An 18,489-nucleotide genomic window follows, 5' to 3' on the forward strand; every position below is an offset into this window, starting at 1 on the left:
GGCAATCTAATGCTCTAGTATAATGTATAAATCTGAACTTTGATGGAATTAAACACATGTAGTCAACCAGCCCTAAAAAAATAATTAGTGGAAAACAAGATTCCCTACATTGGTCAACGTGAAATTTCAAAATTATGGAGTAAGAATTTTCTCGTTTAGGAGAAGAGGTGTATAATATGATTATGATATTCAAATACTAGTACTACTTATCAATGGATGCGACAAATTGATCAAAATTAGTTTAGACTATCTACACTTTTGCCGGCCATATGTAATTGTAGTAGTAATATTTTAATAAATCCACCAATACTTTAATTTCTCAAGAATCGATGTTATCCAACCAGCCACAATATTGTATCTATTCAAAATGCAAAAATATTAAGCAATGACGATCTTGATCATTTATATATATTTTTATAAATCTAAATAAAGTTTTTGGGAGGTAAAAACTTGTGTGCATCCATCCGTATACACTAACTAACTGAATTTAAATTTTATTAATTCTAAGTACAATTTAAGTACAATTTTAATTAGAATGAATATACTCTATTCTAGATGTTATTTTAAATTTTAGATGGCTCATCAAGAGTACATTAAGCCAATCAAAAGCTCATATCGAGGCTCTCTAGCCCAACCCATATGGTCCGGCCCAGTTGGATCTGAACCTGGTTGAAAGCCCATATTATGAGCTGGGCTCTATTTGGGCCCAACCCAGCTGGGTAATTTAAATAGTTGATGCATTTGAACCACAAATTACTATAATAGTACAATTTAATGTATCTTAATTTTGTTTCACATGATGTGTTACAATACAAACAAATCCAAAAGATTGTGAGCATAAGAATATTGTTAAAAATAATATTCTTCCTTAATTTACTTTTTCTCTTCCTTAATTTACTTTTTCTCTACTTTAACTATTTATTACTATCATTTTTCCAAAACGAGTGCAGAAATGAAAGGCTTAACTACCGTGGAATGGAGGGAGTAACAAAAAATTGACAAAATTAACACGTCAAAAAACAAACGGTCTATCTAAAACCATTGCAGAAGAACAGTAGTGGACGGACATAAGAAAACAAAAGTAAATGAACAACATGCAAGATTTCGTTCTCTGTCCTTGTACGTTGACAACTCGTGCATAGTCTCTGATAGTGATCTTAGGCATATCAAAGGGTTTGACAACAATTCCAACTCTAATGAGAAGTTCCAAACAACAGTCACAAAACACATCGGCAAAACTACACTCACCAACCAAGGGACTGAAGGAGAGAAGTTCCAAAGTTTGTACTATTTTACAGAAAGAGTTTGTGTAAAAATTGAGAGAATAAATTCGCTCCAACTGAAATGAGAATATATGTATCTGTAAAAAGGTTCACAAGAAAGCAACCTTTAAAGCCACAGTTTATATGATTGCATTGCATCGATTCGTTTAAAGGACAAATTATTGGATTATTCTCTATCACGTACCACATTCTTCATTCAGTATTGTCCTTTCAAATAATTAAATATCACAAATAAATCATGTACTCATTTAGGAAATTGATTTCATAAAATATATATGTGTGGCTAATGATTGGTTATTGGAATTTGGTGAGACATACAAGGAAAGGTTGTGCTTCAACTTTATTCTATTGATGTTGTTGAAATCTACGTCGTTAAAATTAATACTCCACACATATAATTTTCTTATTTTTATGTAACTAAAAATGCTTAGAGCCGCATATATATATTTGACGAGCTAAAGGTCTAATTGTAAAAAAACAATAAATTAAACATGAAAAAACATTAAAGAATGTCGAAGGCACACGTACAATGAACTAGGGCAGGCCAATCGTGCGGATTGGGCCGTTATCGGGTCAACCTGATAACGACCCAACCCAATAAGGCCAAACCCGAACCCGACCTGTTAAGCAAACTGTAAATCCGAACACGAACCTAACTTGCTACCTTCAAATCTGAACACGACCGGCACCTAACACGAACCCGTTATCGACACGATATAATATGGGTTGACACGACACGATAACGACCCGAACCTAATATTACACAATTAAAACCTGATAATGCACGATTAAACCTTATTTTTCAACCTAATTTACACGATTAAAATTCATTTTGTACTAATTAAACCTAATTTACAAGAAATTAAAAAATTGAAGTAATATATATTTTTTAAAATAATAATAAAAATAATGATATTATTTCTTAATGGGTTATCCGTATCCGACCCGCATCCAACCCGAACCCAACCCGAACTTATCGGGTTCTTAATGGGTCAACCTGATAAGGACACGCACCAAATAAGACTTGACCCCAACCCAATAATTTCGTGCGGCTTCGTGCCGGATTATCGTGTCGTATTGAAAATTACCAGCCCTAGAATGAACTATTTATGCCCGAATATAAGAAAAGCAAAAGAAAAAATGAAGTAACGTCAAGAAGACCTCTTACAACAATCAACAAATAATCACGAGAAAATAACAGCAACAGAACATAATCGAAACATAACTTTTTGATCCATCAATTATTCATAAAAGTCTCATACATGGATTGAAAAAATTGAATTTTTCAAAAAATGCATACGATTGAATTAATATTAGGACATGTATGTCAAACATAACTTATATTTTTTGTTTGCTTTCTCCGCCACTTGATAAGAGTTGTTTCTCTAGGGTAAATAGAAACTATTTCTATTTTCTCAAAGGAATTATAATTACATGTATATATAAGGGGTATTTGTGACAAACAACAAAACTTATTCCCGAATTTGACATATTCTAGCTAGCTTTTTTCATTTTCTTTTTTTTCCATCACTTTTAATATTGTTTTTGTCGTCCAATTCTCAAAAAAAATTATATTTTTACTATTATACTTATACTTAAAGTGTTCATTACTCTCACTAAATTATCGATTCCTTCATTCTAATTATTTTTGGGGTTGATTACAAAAAAATGAGTCTAGTGATGGATTTAATGCCGTAAATTAATTTATGAAGATTGAGATATATTTGAAAACATTGTAAAAAAAATTGGAATAGAAACCATGATTATATTTTTGCATGAGTTTGAAGTTGAGATTTTTTGATATTCATTTATTGTTGAAATTCATTGAACCGACGTCGAGATTTTTGATCATGCATTGGTGTGTGGAAGGTGGGATTCTTATGATCAAGATTGGTTGGAGATGGCGATAGCAAAACAGAATCAAACCCCATAAACTCATTACAGATGCTTACTTTTTCTGGCTGCTTTTTACACACAAGAATCAGATGTGAAATAAATAAGAATTAATACTAATATTCATCATATTATTGTGGATATAATTATTTATTTACGGATATAATGTTGGCACGAATTAACTATTTTAAAAGTAGGAGGTACTATAGCATAATTAATAATATGGGATCCATATATATATTCTCAAGCCTTTCCTATGAAAACTTTATCCTACATTGGATACTACTACCTCCTAATATTACCTTTTGGTTTTTAAGATAATTTTAGGCTTTAGATCCTATAAAATTGTCTAAAAAATTATGAGGTTCGGTTAAGTTATGGTTTGTCCCGCAATTTCAAAATTCACCAGGAAAAACTATGATGTTTGGATTTGTTCGCAACTATCGCACGACAAAATATTTGGTAAAATTGTAGTATCTGATATGATTGAGCATAGACGACTAGATTTGTTTGTCTTGAAATCAAACTTAATGGTTTTTTCGGTTAAACAAACTTCATGATTTTTCCGACAATGTACCATTTTTTAACTCCTCAATTAAAAGAGTAATTTACAACTTTTATAAAATTAAAACAAAATATATTTAGAAAAGAGGGATGTATGTCGAATTAAAAAGCTATCCGTTTGCTTTCTCGTGGCAGAGGAATAAAGATGGAATCTCTTCTGCAACACATAATCATTTTGTGTAATTTAGAAAAAAAGATATTTTTTTTTGCTGGAATTATTGTTGAAAGGGGAATGGAAGAACGTAGAAACAAGACATGGATTTGTAAATGGACCATCAAAATTGAAAGAGATCATCATCTGTCAATCATTATTAATAAATATATTTTAATATTTAACTTTTTTCATTTCCTTTTATGGCTACTAGTTGATACTTCCTTATTGGCATATGTAATCTATTCTCCTCCACCCACTCCCACTTATATACCTTACAAAAGATTATTTCTTTAGTGGAAATAATATGATTTAACCATATATCAAAATGATAGAAGCAAATTTTTGTAAAAATATCTAGGTTGCAACAACAATTACCTATAATCAATCACCATATTTTGGTCACTTTGGGGTCCATTGAATATTTTTGTGGCAAAAAGGTATCGTGTTCAAATTACACTAATGTCTCATTAGGTCTGAGACAGTCATGCTTGATTTTAATGTATGTTTTGGTTTACTCGTCCTGTGTAGTTAACATGCTATTTCACGAGAATATGTACTTATCATAAATTAAATAAAAAATTCTAAGGAGCACCATATAATTAAAATGCAACTCTAGAAGTCCTAAATTAAAATTATAAAATCTAAAACCTATTGTAAGCAATATGCTAGTAGTACTTAATATGGAGGATTTCTTGCAATTATGATAAAAGCATCCTAGTACATGGAAACTTGAATAAAATGTGCTATTTTTAGTATTTATGGAATATGATTTGCCACACAACAAGTTGGATCATTCTAATAATTATTTATTAGTTCGGCAGAATTTAGTGATCTGTCCCTTCTTGAATATGTGCATTTTTGGTGATTTGAGAGTTTTATGCTATTTTTTCCTTTAAGAGTAAATTCTATGAAAGAATCATATTGCAGTTATATTATAAGCATGCTTTTTTAGGTGGCACAAACTTTTGGTTTTATTTTTTGGATCAATTCTTTCTATGATGCTAGAGAATGGACAAATAACACACTCTAAGATATAATATTATATGTTTGGATATGACACAATTCAAATTTAATGTCCTATCACTTTTGAATCTAGAAACGCATTAATTTTTTAAAACAGTCATTACGCATAACTTTTGATGCTTAAAGGATATTAAAATTCTTACTATAAAGTAGCTGTCCTTTTTTGTTCGATGAATTAGGAGCCATATATTATTACTCATCATGTCTCTATTGGTTACCAAAGATCATACTAGTAGACAATATTTAATTTTTTAAATAATTGTATAAGTCTTATGAACTACTTACTCTACTTATCACAAATTAGTTTGTAGTTTATAATCTCATGAACATCTATTGAAGTATCAGATTAGGTCGTCGAATGTGATATGGAACTATAAGGGTCGATCCAACCCGATTAGAAAAAAAGTCCAATACGCTTTGAAGGTATTTGAGGTCACGAGCTACTTCACTTATCACCAACTGATTTTAATAATTACAATTATGTCTCTCATAAATTTTAATCGAAATTTTGAAATTTATTACTTCATCTAATTTAATTAGAAAACAATGACAAGGATTTATTTTTTTCTATAATTCAGTACTGGCCTCTCAAAGTAGAGAGTATGTGGAGAAAATGATAATGCTAAAGAGATCCAAATTAAGATTTGTGTGCCTTTATATGTTATCAATATTATTCTATGTTCCGAATGTAAAAATCTAGTGATATATATGCTAGAGACACTTTTCAGACAGAATCGTATTTTAGTTTTGCGCCAATAACTTTAATTAGTGATTGATGAAGATGGAAAAAGTAGGGTTTTGTCATCATAATTCTGATTCCATATCATATCATAAATAGGTGTCATCTTCCTATAAACTATTCTACTTACAACTTTTAAAAATACACTTAGAAAAGGAAATTAATGTCGCATCAAATGGTAAGTGGAATGTGTACCTCGCCAAAATTGATTGGATGTGTCCATTTTAATAGCAAGAGACAAAAACTATTCACTTTTACAAAACTATATCAAAATTATTATTGTTGTCCATTTGTTCGTGTACGGATAATTTTGTTTGTGTACTCGTGTAGCAAATTATTTAAAATGATTGCCCAAATGCATCAAAAATTGGATTTTCCTTTATTTAATTTACTAAGGCAAAACTTTCTCTTTTTTCCTTATCTTGGTTTTTGATATCGTCGAATTTATAGAAATTATTAAAAATTATGTTCAGCCCTCAAGGTTATTGAAAATCAAGTTGCATGAGAAATTAAAAAAAAAAGAAACTTAACTTCAAAAGATGGGTTTCAAAGAAGAAATATGATGTTAATTGAAAAATAATCTTTACGTTAATCAAAATAGATATATTTACATATGAAGATAAGAAACAAAGATTTGATGGCGACTCCTACAAACATTTTCCGGTGTCCGCCCTAATACAGTTCGAACATGACTTGGAGACTAAGCAAGTTATTTTTAGTTTTTATTTATTTCCTAGTTAGTAGAATTAGTAGATGGAAAAATATGGAGTAATTGTTTTTCCTTCTACCAAATTAAGATTTCCTTTTTATTTATTTCCTTTTAATTATTTACTTAAAGTTTTATTTTTCTATAAGTTTAAGATTTTCCTTTGCCTATATAAAGGCCTTATTGTTGGACTAAAAACATATACTTTGAATATTAATTTTATTTTGATTTTTTATACTCTGGAGTTCTCAATTAACTGAGTTCTTTATTACTATCGGTTCAGTCATTCTCTATACGTTTCTTTATTACTATAATCGAATATGTATTTTTTGCACCATTGGGAAAAATATTAAATAAATTATTAAAGGTACATACGTGGATGTATGCTAATTAAAGGGGCGCCAACAGCCAAACTCCCTTTGTCCCAACACCTATATAAAGCCTTCAAATGCTAACCTCATTCCAATCCCATATCCATAACACACCAATCTCTCTCTACCATCAATTTTCTCTCTAGGTTCAAAATTTTGCAGCCAAGAATCATGCAGAGACAGCTAGCTAACATGAAGCAAACCCTTTTTGATCAGGTAAAATCCAACACCACTAATTTCTATCTCTCACTAATTACCTGCATTTCATTGTAATTTTGTAAGGTCCAATCAAAACTACTTTGAATAATGTTCACATCCATGCAAGTGGATACATGTCTTAAAACATCACTTTTCACATATATTCTTATCTCATGTCGATTAATCTAAGTGTATTTGCATAAATGCAAAAAAAAAAAAAAAGGAAATTAATTTACTAGTAGTATTTTTTTTAATTTCTAAATTCTTGATTTTGAAATTGTGTTTGCTTTTAATTAATTTTGTGCAGGGATATCTAGATGAACAATTTATCCAGCTTGAAGAGCTACAAGATGATGCCAACCCGAATTTCGTCGAAGAAGTTGTGACGTTGTACTACCGCGATTCGGCTCGACTTATCCAAAATATAGAGCAAGCCTTGTGAGTTTTTCATAGTCACACTTTGAAGTACTATATCATAATTTCTTGCTTATTAAATAATTTAAATTGTTAGGGAGAAGAGTCCTCTGGATTTTTCGAAGCTGGAGTGCTTGATGCATCAATTTAAGGGCAGCAGTTCAAGGTATATATATGATAAAATTTAATTTATAAAAATAAATTAAAAAAAGTTACTCCTTATAACCATTAATCCATTATGAAGAGATAGATTCTTCAAAAAATTACAGTCCTGTGGGGAATATTCTCTCTTTCTTTTTTTGGGGTGATAATAACCTTTTCCGTACATGTGATTTTACAGCATTGGAGCTAAAAGGGTGAAAAGTGAGTGTACACAATTTAAAGAGCACTGCAGAGTTGGAAATGCTGATGGGTAATAATTTTGCTATATTTACATTTAAATTCCATTTATTCGGGACCATAAAAAAAAATTAATTTCTTTTTATTTATGGACACAGCCTCACAATATATTACTCTTAATTTATCAACTTATGACTTATACTATATCTAATTTCTTAATTAAAACTCATGTAGCACTACATTATGTCTAATTTTCATATAAGAAATTATCAAATTAAACTACACAATTTCATAGTATGAAAATATATGGCAACTGATGATCCTAAATTGTGATTGATCAATTAATTGTTGTTTTTGCAGTTGCAAGAGAACTTTCCAGCAATTGAAAAAGGAATATGCCACTCTGAGAAAGAAAGTAGAAGTCTATTTTCAGGTCCCCTTTTGTGTTATTTTTCACTAATTTTCACAGTTTCACACACCAACATGTGTATCTGTGTTTTAGTGACTCACTAATGAAGTGATTATTTGTTAATTGTGTGCAGTTTGCGAGACAAATTGGGCCTGTTGAGAAAGCTTGTCGCTCAAAGTAATGAATAGATTTAAGTTAATTATAGGCTTTAATGTAATTGGTGTGGTTTATCTTATTAGCTTAGTCTAAAACTCACCAAAACCCTTCTCAGATGAAATAAGAGAAGGCTTCTCTCTCTCTATCTATCTCATTGTTATAATAATATTTTAAACTTTGCAAAAGATATAATTCTCTCCTTAACTTTTTTGTTTTTATCTTTATGCATTATGTGGTGTGTTTTTCTTAGCATATTTTTTTTCCTCCATCCGATCGAGAGTGCGAATGTGGGACCCATTATCAAAATTTTTAAAAGTAAAAAGTGAAATTTTTAGGAATGGACGAAAGTTGAATAAGTGACAAATTTTCAGGGACGGAGGGAATACTCCTGACCGATCATTTTTAAAGAAAATAAACAAGGTATATATATACATGAACATATTCACATCCCATTTATAAAAGAGGAAAAGAGAAGCCCGTAGTGGAGCCCAATAGTAATGGGCTGGCAAACGATGCAATGGCCCAGTAAGCAGTAAAACAAAACTAAAAATATACTCCTTCATTACTACTAATAAACAAATATGGATGGCTACTAAATTCCCTCTTTAAAAATTCAAATATACTCTCAAAACATTTCAATAATGTTTAGAAAATAAGGCTAAATAATTAGATCTAGAAACAACTCATTTCAAATAATAGTATACTTCCAGTCTAAATCATTGGATCTTCATGTAGATGGTAAAAAAACCTTAAACACAGGTTGATTTACATCTTTAAAAGTTGCATTGTAGAGATACACTTGGTAGAAACAAATAAATTTAGAGAAATTAAATAAGGGATGCTGTGAAAATTAAGGCTGTAGATCCTACTATAATTTGATACCACTATAATTATGTAAGTTCACATATTCTTTATAATGTAATTATTATGGCATAAGATGCTATATTTATCAAACTGTAATTCAAATATAACGTATTATAGTTTATGAATTGCAACTATCATTATATCTTTTACACATTTTTAGTAATGCACTTATCAAACTGTAAAAGTTGTAAATAAATTTAAATAGAAAATAGTTATTAATCACCTTTAAGGTAAAAGGCAAGATAGATACAGGAAAATATCCAGTCCATTTATAAATAAAATAAAATATAATTGGTAAGATGTTTTTCCTCCATCTAACAGGTCGAGAATTTTTTGTTATCACGAAAGTAAATAGAAAAATATTATTGATCACCGTTAAAAAAGAAGAAAAGAGCAAGATAAATGCAAGAATATACTTTGGTCCATTTATGAATTGAGTGCAACTCATTAGTAAAACGGTTCTTCTTCATTTATTAGATCGAGAATTCAAATTACCATGAAGGTAAATTGAATACATCGTCGATCACCTTTAATGAAAAAGAAAATTAGAAGAAAGAGACTCACGTAATGGAGCTCAATCAATAACAATGGACGGGCAAACGAAAGCCCAATAGTAAAGCAGAAAAACAAAAGTATAGAGACGACATAATTGGTTTTCTAGCCTTAAACAAAAATTAAAATATCTTCATTACTCAAATAAATATGAATAGTTGCTGAAGTACATTCCCTCTTTGAAAATTCAAATATGCATTCAAAACAATTCAAAACAATTCTATAATGTTTGAAAAATAAGGCTAAATAACTAAACTTACATACTCGTAGATAAATAATCACTAGATTCATCACTACCCATTTAAAAAGAATATACATGATTTTCTATTAATTGTATATATTTGTGTGTATGAAAATTATTTTTTTTTTTAGTATGAAAATTATGTTGTGGATACATAAATATTTGTGCGGGTACCGTATAAAATTGGTCATGCTTGAAATTAAAGATTTGATGCGAATATGTATTCACATTTAAATTTATCCATACATTTTAAATTAGCGAATAGCGAAATTTACTTTTTTTTTTAGTTGAAAACTTAAAATTTAACTTCATATATTCAAATCAATTAGATATTAGGAGCATTGAGTTTGTTCGATTTGCAAGATTGTATCTCAGAATTATATATATAGCGTGTTTGGTTCATTAGATTGATCCCACAATTCAATTGTAGCTAGATGGATAATCATGTGATAATTAGTTATAGTCAATCCCCTTTAACTAAAATAATCTCACAATTTAATCATAGATTGGCAATCGAACACCACCATTGTGTATTCGGATGCGGACAAATTTTATGATATGGAGTGAAAGGCGGAAGTAAAACAAGAACTGGAATTCAGTATAAAAGAAGAACAGTCCTCCGAAGAGGCCTACGGTTGATACCGTCCTAATACACTTTATTTTCCAAGATGTCTAGCTCTTCTAAAGAGGAGCTATTTATAGGGCTCCTACGCACTCTAATCTAAGAAAATGAATCACCATATAAATAAACAAGGAAACAAATCCTCAACATTTAAAATAATCATTTCATCAACTCCACAATAATGAAAATGAACTCAAGAGATAATGGAGATCATTAGCTTGATCTCTATCATTTTACCTCAGAATATAAATGATACTCAGGATTATAAAAATATAGCTTAAATAATGAAGATCGTCATTACATATAAATCTTTCATTTTCTAGTTGGTTGGATATGATCGATTGTTGAGAAATGAAAGTATTGGTGAGTTTATTCCCAAAGCACTGGCGGATCCAGAAATTTCATATTGGAGGTGCGATAAATAATTTCACCGACATAAAGTTTTAAAAGTCAATTTATTCTCTTCTATTATTTCCATTACTTATTTTCTAGTGACTCGTTTTATTGTGCATAAAATTATATTGTTGTTTTATTTTACTTAAAAAATTTCACTAATTGAGATAGAGGCCCTTAGATGTATATACAACTAAGAATTTATTTTAGCTTAAATATTTAAACAAATAAAAAACGATCATATTTTTAAAATAGTTGTATCAAATATGAGCATTAGAAACTAAAAATAATACTAAAATTATATCTAACCATACTTTTATTGTGAATAAAACAAATGAGAGAGTAAATAATAAATTAATATATTTGTATTCAAACATTTAACATTAGACTGTAATTAGAAACTATAAACAAATAATGAAGATAGAATATAAACATTTAAAATTATATTATTTCCATTATTTATTTTCTAGTGACTCGTTTTGTTGTGCATAAAATTATATTGTTGTTTTATTTTACTTAAAAAATTTCACTAATTGAGATAGAGGCCCTTAGATGTATATATATACAACTAAGAATTTATTTTAGCTTAAATATTTAAACAAATAAAAAACGATCATATTTTTAAAATAGTTGTATCAAATATGAGCATTAGAAACTAAAAATATTACTAAAATTATATCTAACCATACTTTTATTGTGAATAAAACAAATGAGAGAGTAAATAATAAATTAATATATTTGTATTCAAACATTTAACATTAGACTGAAATTAGAAACTATAAACAAATAATGGAGATAGAATATAAACATTTAAAATTATATTATTTCCATTATTTATTTTCTAGTGACTCGTTTTATTGTGCATAAAATTATATTGTTGTTTTATTTTACTTAAAAAATTTCACTAATTGAGATAGAGGCCCTTAGATGTATATATATACAATTAAGAATTTATTTTAGCTTAAATATTTAAACAAATAAAAAACGATCATATTTTTAAAATAGTTGTATCAAATATGAGCATTAGAAACTAAAAATATTACTAAAATTATATCTAACCATACTTTTATTGTGAATAAAACAAATGAGAGAGTAAATAATAAATTAATATATTTGTATTCAAACATTTAACATTAGACTGTAATTAGAAACTATAAACAAATAATGGAGATAGAATATAAACATTTAAAATTATATTATTTCCATTATTTATTTTCTAGTGACTCGTTTTATTATGCATAAAATTATATTGTTGTTTTATTTTACTTAAAAAATTTCACTAGTTGAGATAGAGACCCTTAGATGTATATATATACAACTAAGAATTTATTTTAGCTTAAATATTTAAATAAATAAAAAACGATCATATTTTTAAAATAGTTGTATCAAATATGAGCATTAGAAACTAAAAATATTACTAAAATTATATCTAACCATACTTTTATTGTGAATAAAACAAATGAGAGAGTAAATAATAAATTAATATATTTGTATTCAAACATTTAACATTAGACTATAATTAAACACTTAAACAAATAATGAAGATAGAATATAATACAGCGCATGAAGATAGAATATAGTGCAATTAATGAAGATAAAATAGCTAAAACTACGCCTACAAGAATTCGATCCCGGGTGGATGCTGCGAAAGTTGAGCAGATTACCACTAGGCTATTTACAGATTTTGGGAGTACTGTTGTCCCCCTTTGTTATGAATTGGATCTGCCAGTGTCCCAAAGTAGTACCCCCTATGTCCTAAGGCAAATGACCCATTTCTTGAACGGCATGCGAATTTATATAATTTTATTTTGTGTGTGAAGTGTTGGCAATAAAGTAAGAGAGAGGAAAAAAATAAAGAGAAAAGTGTTTCTATTTATATTATTTGCGTAAGTAGCTGGCAATATAATGGATAATCCTAACTAATCTTGATACGTTTGTCGTGATAATATCTACTTATTAAACAGTTCTCTTAAACAAGCTGAAATTTCACGTGGACTACGTAGAGGGAATCTTATCTTTCCTTCTAGTATTATCTTAATTAATTGGACGTCACATAATTGATAATACTTTTCATTGGGTGTGATTCACGAAGAAGAATTAAATGTATTTTATTTGAGACAAAAGATCATGTTTACAGAAAGTGATCATGAACACATATGATACATAAAATTTGAGTAGTAAAATTTTGAGTCCATAAACTTTGGCCAAAATTGAATATGTAAAATTTATAAGTGATATTATCCCTACAATCATGGACTTTGGCTAAAATTGAGTTTGTTATTTTCAAATCCAGGCCAAATAAGATATTTTCAGCAAAAATCTTATTACACGCGGGCAACTGTAAAATGTCTATGATATTTTATATTATTACTTTTTAAGTTCGTGACAAGTATGATAAAAAGCTACGTAAAAAATAACATTGATTTATTAGTGCCAAGTATGATAAAAAAAAATGCACGGAAGTTGGTCGAATATGGTGATTGACCTACCATGAGAAATAACAAACAAAATGTAAAGTTTGTGATATTTTAGACCAATTTTAAAATTCATAGAAAATACCAAAATTTGGCCAAAGTTCATAGTTTTAGGGACCAATATCCCAATTTCTAAAATAATCATCACCATATATTTAAACACTTACTAATCCGAGTTTCATTGGTAAGTCATAACTATTGGATATGTAGGAATAGGAGTAATTCTTATTTCATTGAAGTTATGTACAAAAACGGTAACTTTTTTTTTTGGAGATAACAATGAGAGAATTTTGTTATTCCACAAGTTTTTGTTCTGTACTCATATGTGCCAAAGAAATCACTTTTATCATGATTTTTAAAATGAAGGAAGATGTTATCGAGAGATCAAATGCAGATATATATGCTTTGATATGCTACTAATAATTAATTAAAAACACAAGCAATTAATCATGTGCCCAAATCAATTAATTATTCGGTTGAACAGTTAATTATACCAATTAAAGAAGTGCGTAGGCATCTATAAATAGAGGTGGATTCATTTGTAGAAAGACACACACAAACACAAATAAACTCAAGCTTAATTTCGCATTTCTACTTTTCAATCTTCTCATCCTTCATTGGTAAGTCTTAATTTGGCATTTCTACTTTTCAACAATTTCCAACAATTTACACTGACATATTATCACTTACATTTTATTATAAAACTGAAATAAAGTGCGACAAAATTTAAGGGACTCGTTGGTGAGACATGACAATTACTCCGCTTCCAAACTCCGTTGTGCTCTACTTCCCAAGTGCAGAGAAAAACCCTTATGTGTACTGCAAGGACGACGGCACCGTGGGTGACGGAATCGACAGCATGTCGAGCCCGGAGGTGATGGTGGCAGTGGAGCAATCAGCAGTGGACAGCAGATACGTGAGCCTCCAGTTCACGTACAACAACACATACTGGCAAAAAAGCGCAAGTGGCAACTCCATCGTGGCCGTATCGAGCCAGAAAGTAGAGGACACGACGGATCCTTCGTGCACGCTCTTCGAGGAGACCGTGCAATCATTCAACGAGGTCTACTTCATTCACGTCCAGACCGGGTGGCCCGTGGTGATCAACAATTTCGCCCGCACTTTGATTGTCGACGAGACCGGCAGTGCCAGGGCTCTAGGGTTTATTGATGGGAGTAAACTTGCCGGCTAATATTCGTTGATTTATAGTTAGATTGATGGTTAATTGTTACCACAACATGGGACATTCCGGCATCGATCACCTTTCCATTTTAGTACTGTCGTTTGAAGTTGTTTCTATTGTACCCATCTACTTTCCTTTTGCTTCATTTCAATAAAGAAAGATGTCTTCCTATTAATTCTTACTAACTCATACTACTCCCTCCCTTCGTGTTTATACTCCCTTCGTCCTATAGTAAATGTCACACTTTGGAGATGACACAAGATTTTAGGAGATGTTATTTTGTTTATTATGTGGTAAGAGAAAATATAATTTTATAATTGATGTGATATAAAACTTTTTCTAAAAGAGGAAATGTGACATTTTTTGTGGAACAAACTAAAAAAGAGTGTGACATCTATTAAGGGACATGAGCAAGTATAATTTAGACTCCACTGTTCGCTAACACTATTTTTATAGTAATTTTTTCTCTTTATTTTTCTTATTTTACCATTTGTACATCAAAATTTGTGTCCCTTCAAATATTTACTCCCTCCGTCCTATATAAATAGGTCCTTTAGGATTGACACGGATTTTAATGCGTAATTTGGTAAAGTAAGAGAATGAAAAAAGTAGTTGAAATTGTGTAGCGAATGATGGGGCCCCATAAACGTCGCCATAAATGGATACTGACATTTTACTATTGGACGGACGGAAAAGGAAATAGACAGAGGGAGTATATTAGTATGGGATGGATGTAGTATTAAATTGTTATGATAATTGTTATGATAATTCTTCGTAGGTTGGAGAAACATGGCAAACGTCCCAAAAGCTGCCACAAACATCATGTACTATGTAGCAAGGACGACAGCATGTTCAGCCCGCTCGTCAAGATCGAAGTCAAGCACGCAACAGGCGACAACAAATACGTCCACCTCCGATTTTCTTACAACAACGAATATTTGCAGAAAAACACAGACGACAACTCCATCGTCACTATATCAAACAAGCCTCAAGAGGACACGACAAATTCGTCGTGCAAGCTCTTTGAGACAAGCCTACACTCGGATCATGAGAGAAAGAGAGCTCCCACAATTATTTCCTACTCCCTCCGACCACAAAAAATAGTCTCAATTGTGGACGACATGGGTTTTAGTGAGAAATTGGTAAATTAAGAGAGATGAGAGAAAAAGTAGATTAGTAGGAAAAAGAAAAAGAAAAAACATGAGAGAGAAGAAAAAATAGATAAAATATAAAAAAAAGTTTCCTTTTATTTTTTATGGACATTATAAAATGATCAAAATGAGACTAATTTTCAAGGTCGGATGAGGTAGTATATATCTTCTTTGGTTTAAATCATTATAATGGAAATTTCATGAAATGTAGTACGAAATCTTGCGAGAATCGAATGATTCCCATACTTTATTAAATGAGAAAAAATATAAGGAAAATTAAAGGGTTTATTCCCAAAATATTATAATTGCATAAATAGTTGGCAATGACTCACTTCTATTAAATATAGTACCATGAGAATTCACATGATATGATTCACGTGGAGTTATTAAATAGTAGTGGTAGGTGGAGTAGTATATTTTGTTTGGAACAAAAGATCAGTTAGAGGTATCCAGATGCAGCCAAGTTTGTAAAATGATATTCATATTATAAATGTATGATTTAAATAATGTCGTTACTTTATGTATCTTTTTTCATTTTGAAAAGATTACATATTGTAGTTGGTAGTATACGATCGATTCTTGAGAAATTAAAGTATTATAGATGGGTAATTTGTTGTGTAACTAATTGGAAATATATGATAGTATTATAGTATAAATCTCCTAAACAAGAAGAAAACATTATACGTATAATTCTGAAGTTTCACGTGGCCCATGTAGACTTGTAAATGGAATCTTATTTTCCAATTATTGTTGCCGGTCACATGAATTTAATTAGTACTATGTGATTCATTAGGAAGAATTAAATGTAGTAATTTATTTGAGACACCCCATACACTACAAAAAATAAATCAAATTTACCGACAGAAATTGTATTTTATTTGAGACACCCTATATATATAGAGGGAATCTTATTGTCCAATTATTGGCCGGTCACATGAATTTAATGTCAGGGGAGTTTAATAGGATGTGATTCATGAGTACAGTTAAAATCGGATAGTGGTAGAAATACATTTGTCTATATACATTTACGAATTACGAGTACAAAAAGATTCGATATTGTACCGTACTATTGGTGGCGTTCAGTTGTCATGACTAATTATCATGAGACTATCTATCTAGTATTAAGTTGTAGGATTATTTTAGTCGGAGGGGGAGGCTATGACTAATTATCATGAGACTATCCATCTAGGATTAAATCCTAAGTTGAGGGGGTCAATCTTATGAACCTAACATGATACATATTTAATCATGAGATTTAGTCTTGCCAACCGAACACCCACATGTAGTATTAATAAAGATATGAAATGCAAATATGCTAAGCTAGCCCGGCCCTTTGTTTAGTCACAGTACTACTGTAGTAATTAATTTTATTTCTTTGAAAAAAAAAAAAAAAACAGACGAGCATATGCACAAATTAATTTATTAGGTTTGGGCAGCTAGGCATATGGAGAAGTACACATCTATAAATAGATTGGATGCATTTCTCAAAGAGACACACACACAACAAATTCATCCAATATTTTAGGTTTGGCATTTCTGGTGATCTTCTCTGCTCATCCTTCATTGGTAAGTGAGTACTACTTACTATTTCTTATTTAGTTGAAACTTCAGATTAGTATCTCTCTCAAAGATACTGGCATTATACTGATATGAATGAAGTATTATTTTTGGTGAAGTTGGAAAACATGACAACTACTGCGCTTCCCAACTTGATGGTGCTGAACGTCCCAACAGCAGCTACAAACCTTACGTATACAGCAAGGACGACGGCTCCGTGGCTAACGGAGGCGACAGCGTGTTCTACCCAGTCGTCAAGATCGCAATCGAGCAAGCAACAGTGTACAACAAATACGTTCACCTCCGCTTTACTAGCACCAATAAGTACTGGCACAAAAATGCAAACGACAACTCCATCGTGGCCGTCTCAAACACCCCCGTAGAGGACACAGCGGACCCTAAACTCTAAACCCTAAACTCACTCTTTAAATTATTTACTTTTTCTTATTTTAATAAAGTGGGATCATTTTTTTGTTGGGCTGTCATTTAAAGAAAAATGTTTTGGGCCAAGTATATATAATAGGTGGGCTCTGAGTTGGGCCTAATCTTCAAATCCTTTTTTGGGTCAAAATTGGATGGTTGGACTGTTTGTTTTATAAATTATTTCGGCCCCAAAATAAATTCTTTTACTTAGGGATCGCATTATAGCATTTTCTTTTATCCCAAAAATATCGGAATTTAATTAACTTTAAATTCTGAATTACTTTATTAATGCATGAAAGCATTCCGAGGAAGATGATGAAGTACGAGACTGACGGACCCGTTTTGCACACTCTAATGATGGACAATCCATCCAACCAAAGATTATGCCTTAAAACATAGGTTTAAACCAAACACTAAATAGTGTGGAGGGATAGTGATAAAATGCAAACTTATATGGTACAAACTCAAAACTCCTCAAAACTGTTTCAATACAATATCAACACAGTGTAAAATTTCAAGATTTTAACATCAACGTAGTATTAACATAGCATCAATCATTGACTATCGTTGAAATTCTGTTGGCATTTTCCTGTTGATGCTTTTTGTGATCTGTTGACATTATTTTTCAATGGTCTAGATTATAGTTTTGAGTTTGTACAATATTTAGAGTTTTCATTTTATCACGTTCCTAGTAGGGAGTGTAGCAACCTTACTACCTAAGCTTCATCTATATATAGACTTCATACATTCCTACAAGCACACACACACAAACACACTCGA

General features: G+C 30.5%; 1 protein-coding gene across 1 annotated transcript; it reads left to right on the top strand.

Moving 5' to 3' along the window:
• The first annotated feature begins 6,817 nt into the window (after nt 1-6,817).
• Nucleotides 6,818-8,453, top strand: AHP4 (HPT phosphotransmitter 4). Its single transcript, XM_048108152.2, has 6 exons — nt 6,818-6,949; nt 7,239-7,369; nt 7,443-7,511; nt 7,686-7,757; nt 8,045-8,117; nt 8,227-8,453. The coding sequence occupies exons 1-6, from the start codon at nt 6,905-6,907 to the stop codon at nt 8,272-8,274; spliced, it is 438 nt and encodes a 145-aa protein (XP_047964109.2). The 5' UTR covers nt 6,818-6,904; the 3' UTR covers nt 8,275-8,453.
• The last annotated feature ends 10,036 nt before the right edge of the window (nt 8,454-18,489 follow it).

The sequence above is a fragment of the Salvia hispanica genome, chromosome 6 (assembly GCF_029641045.1).
Source record: "Salvia hispanica isolate PSC_SH4W2 chromosome 6, Shi_PSC_v1, whole genome shotgun sequence".
NCBI classification, from domain to species: domain Eukaryota; kingdom Viridiplantae; phylum Streptophyta; class Magnoliopsida; order Lamiales; family Lamiaceae; genus Salvia; species Salvia hispanica.

What these genes read in the sequence shown, in the direction of transcription:
- AHP4 (XM_048108152.2), top strand. Translation starts at nt 6,905, where the DNA reads ATGCAGAGACAGCTAGCTAACATGAAGCAAACCCTTTTTGATCAG. An exon ending in TTTAAGGGCAGCAGTTCAAG is followed by an intron (nt 7,512 to 7,685) that starts GTATATATATGA and finishes GTGATTTTACAG; the next exon opens with CATTGGAGCTAAAAGGGTGA. An exon ending in AAGTAGAAGTCTATTTTCAG is followed by an intron (nt 8,118 to 8,226) that starts GTCCCCTTTTGT and finishes AATTGTGTGCAG; the next exon opens with TTTGCGAGACAAATTGGGCC.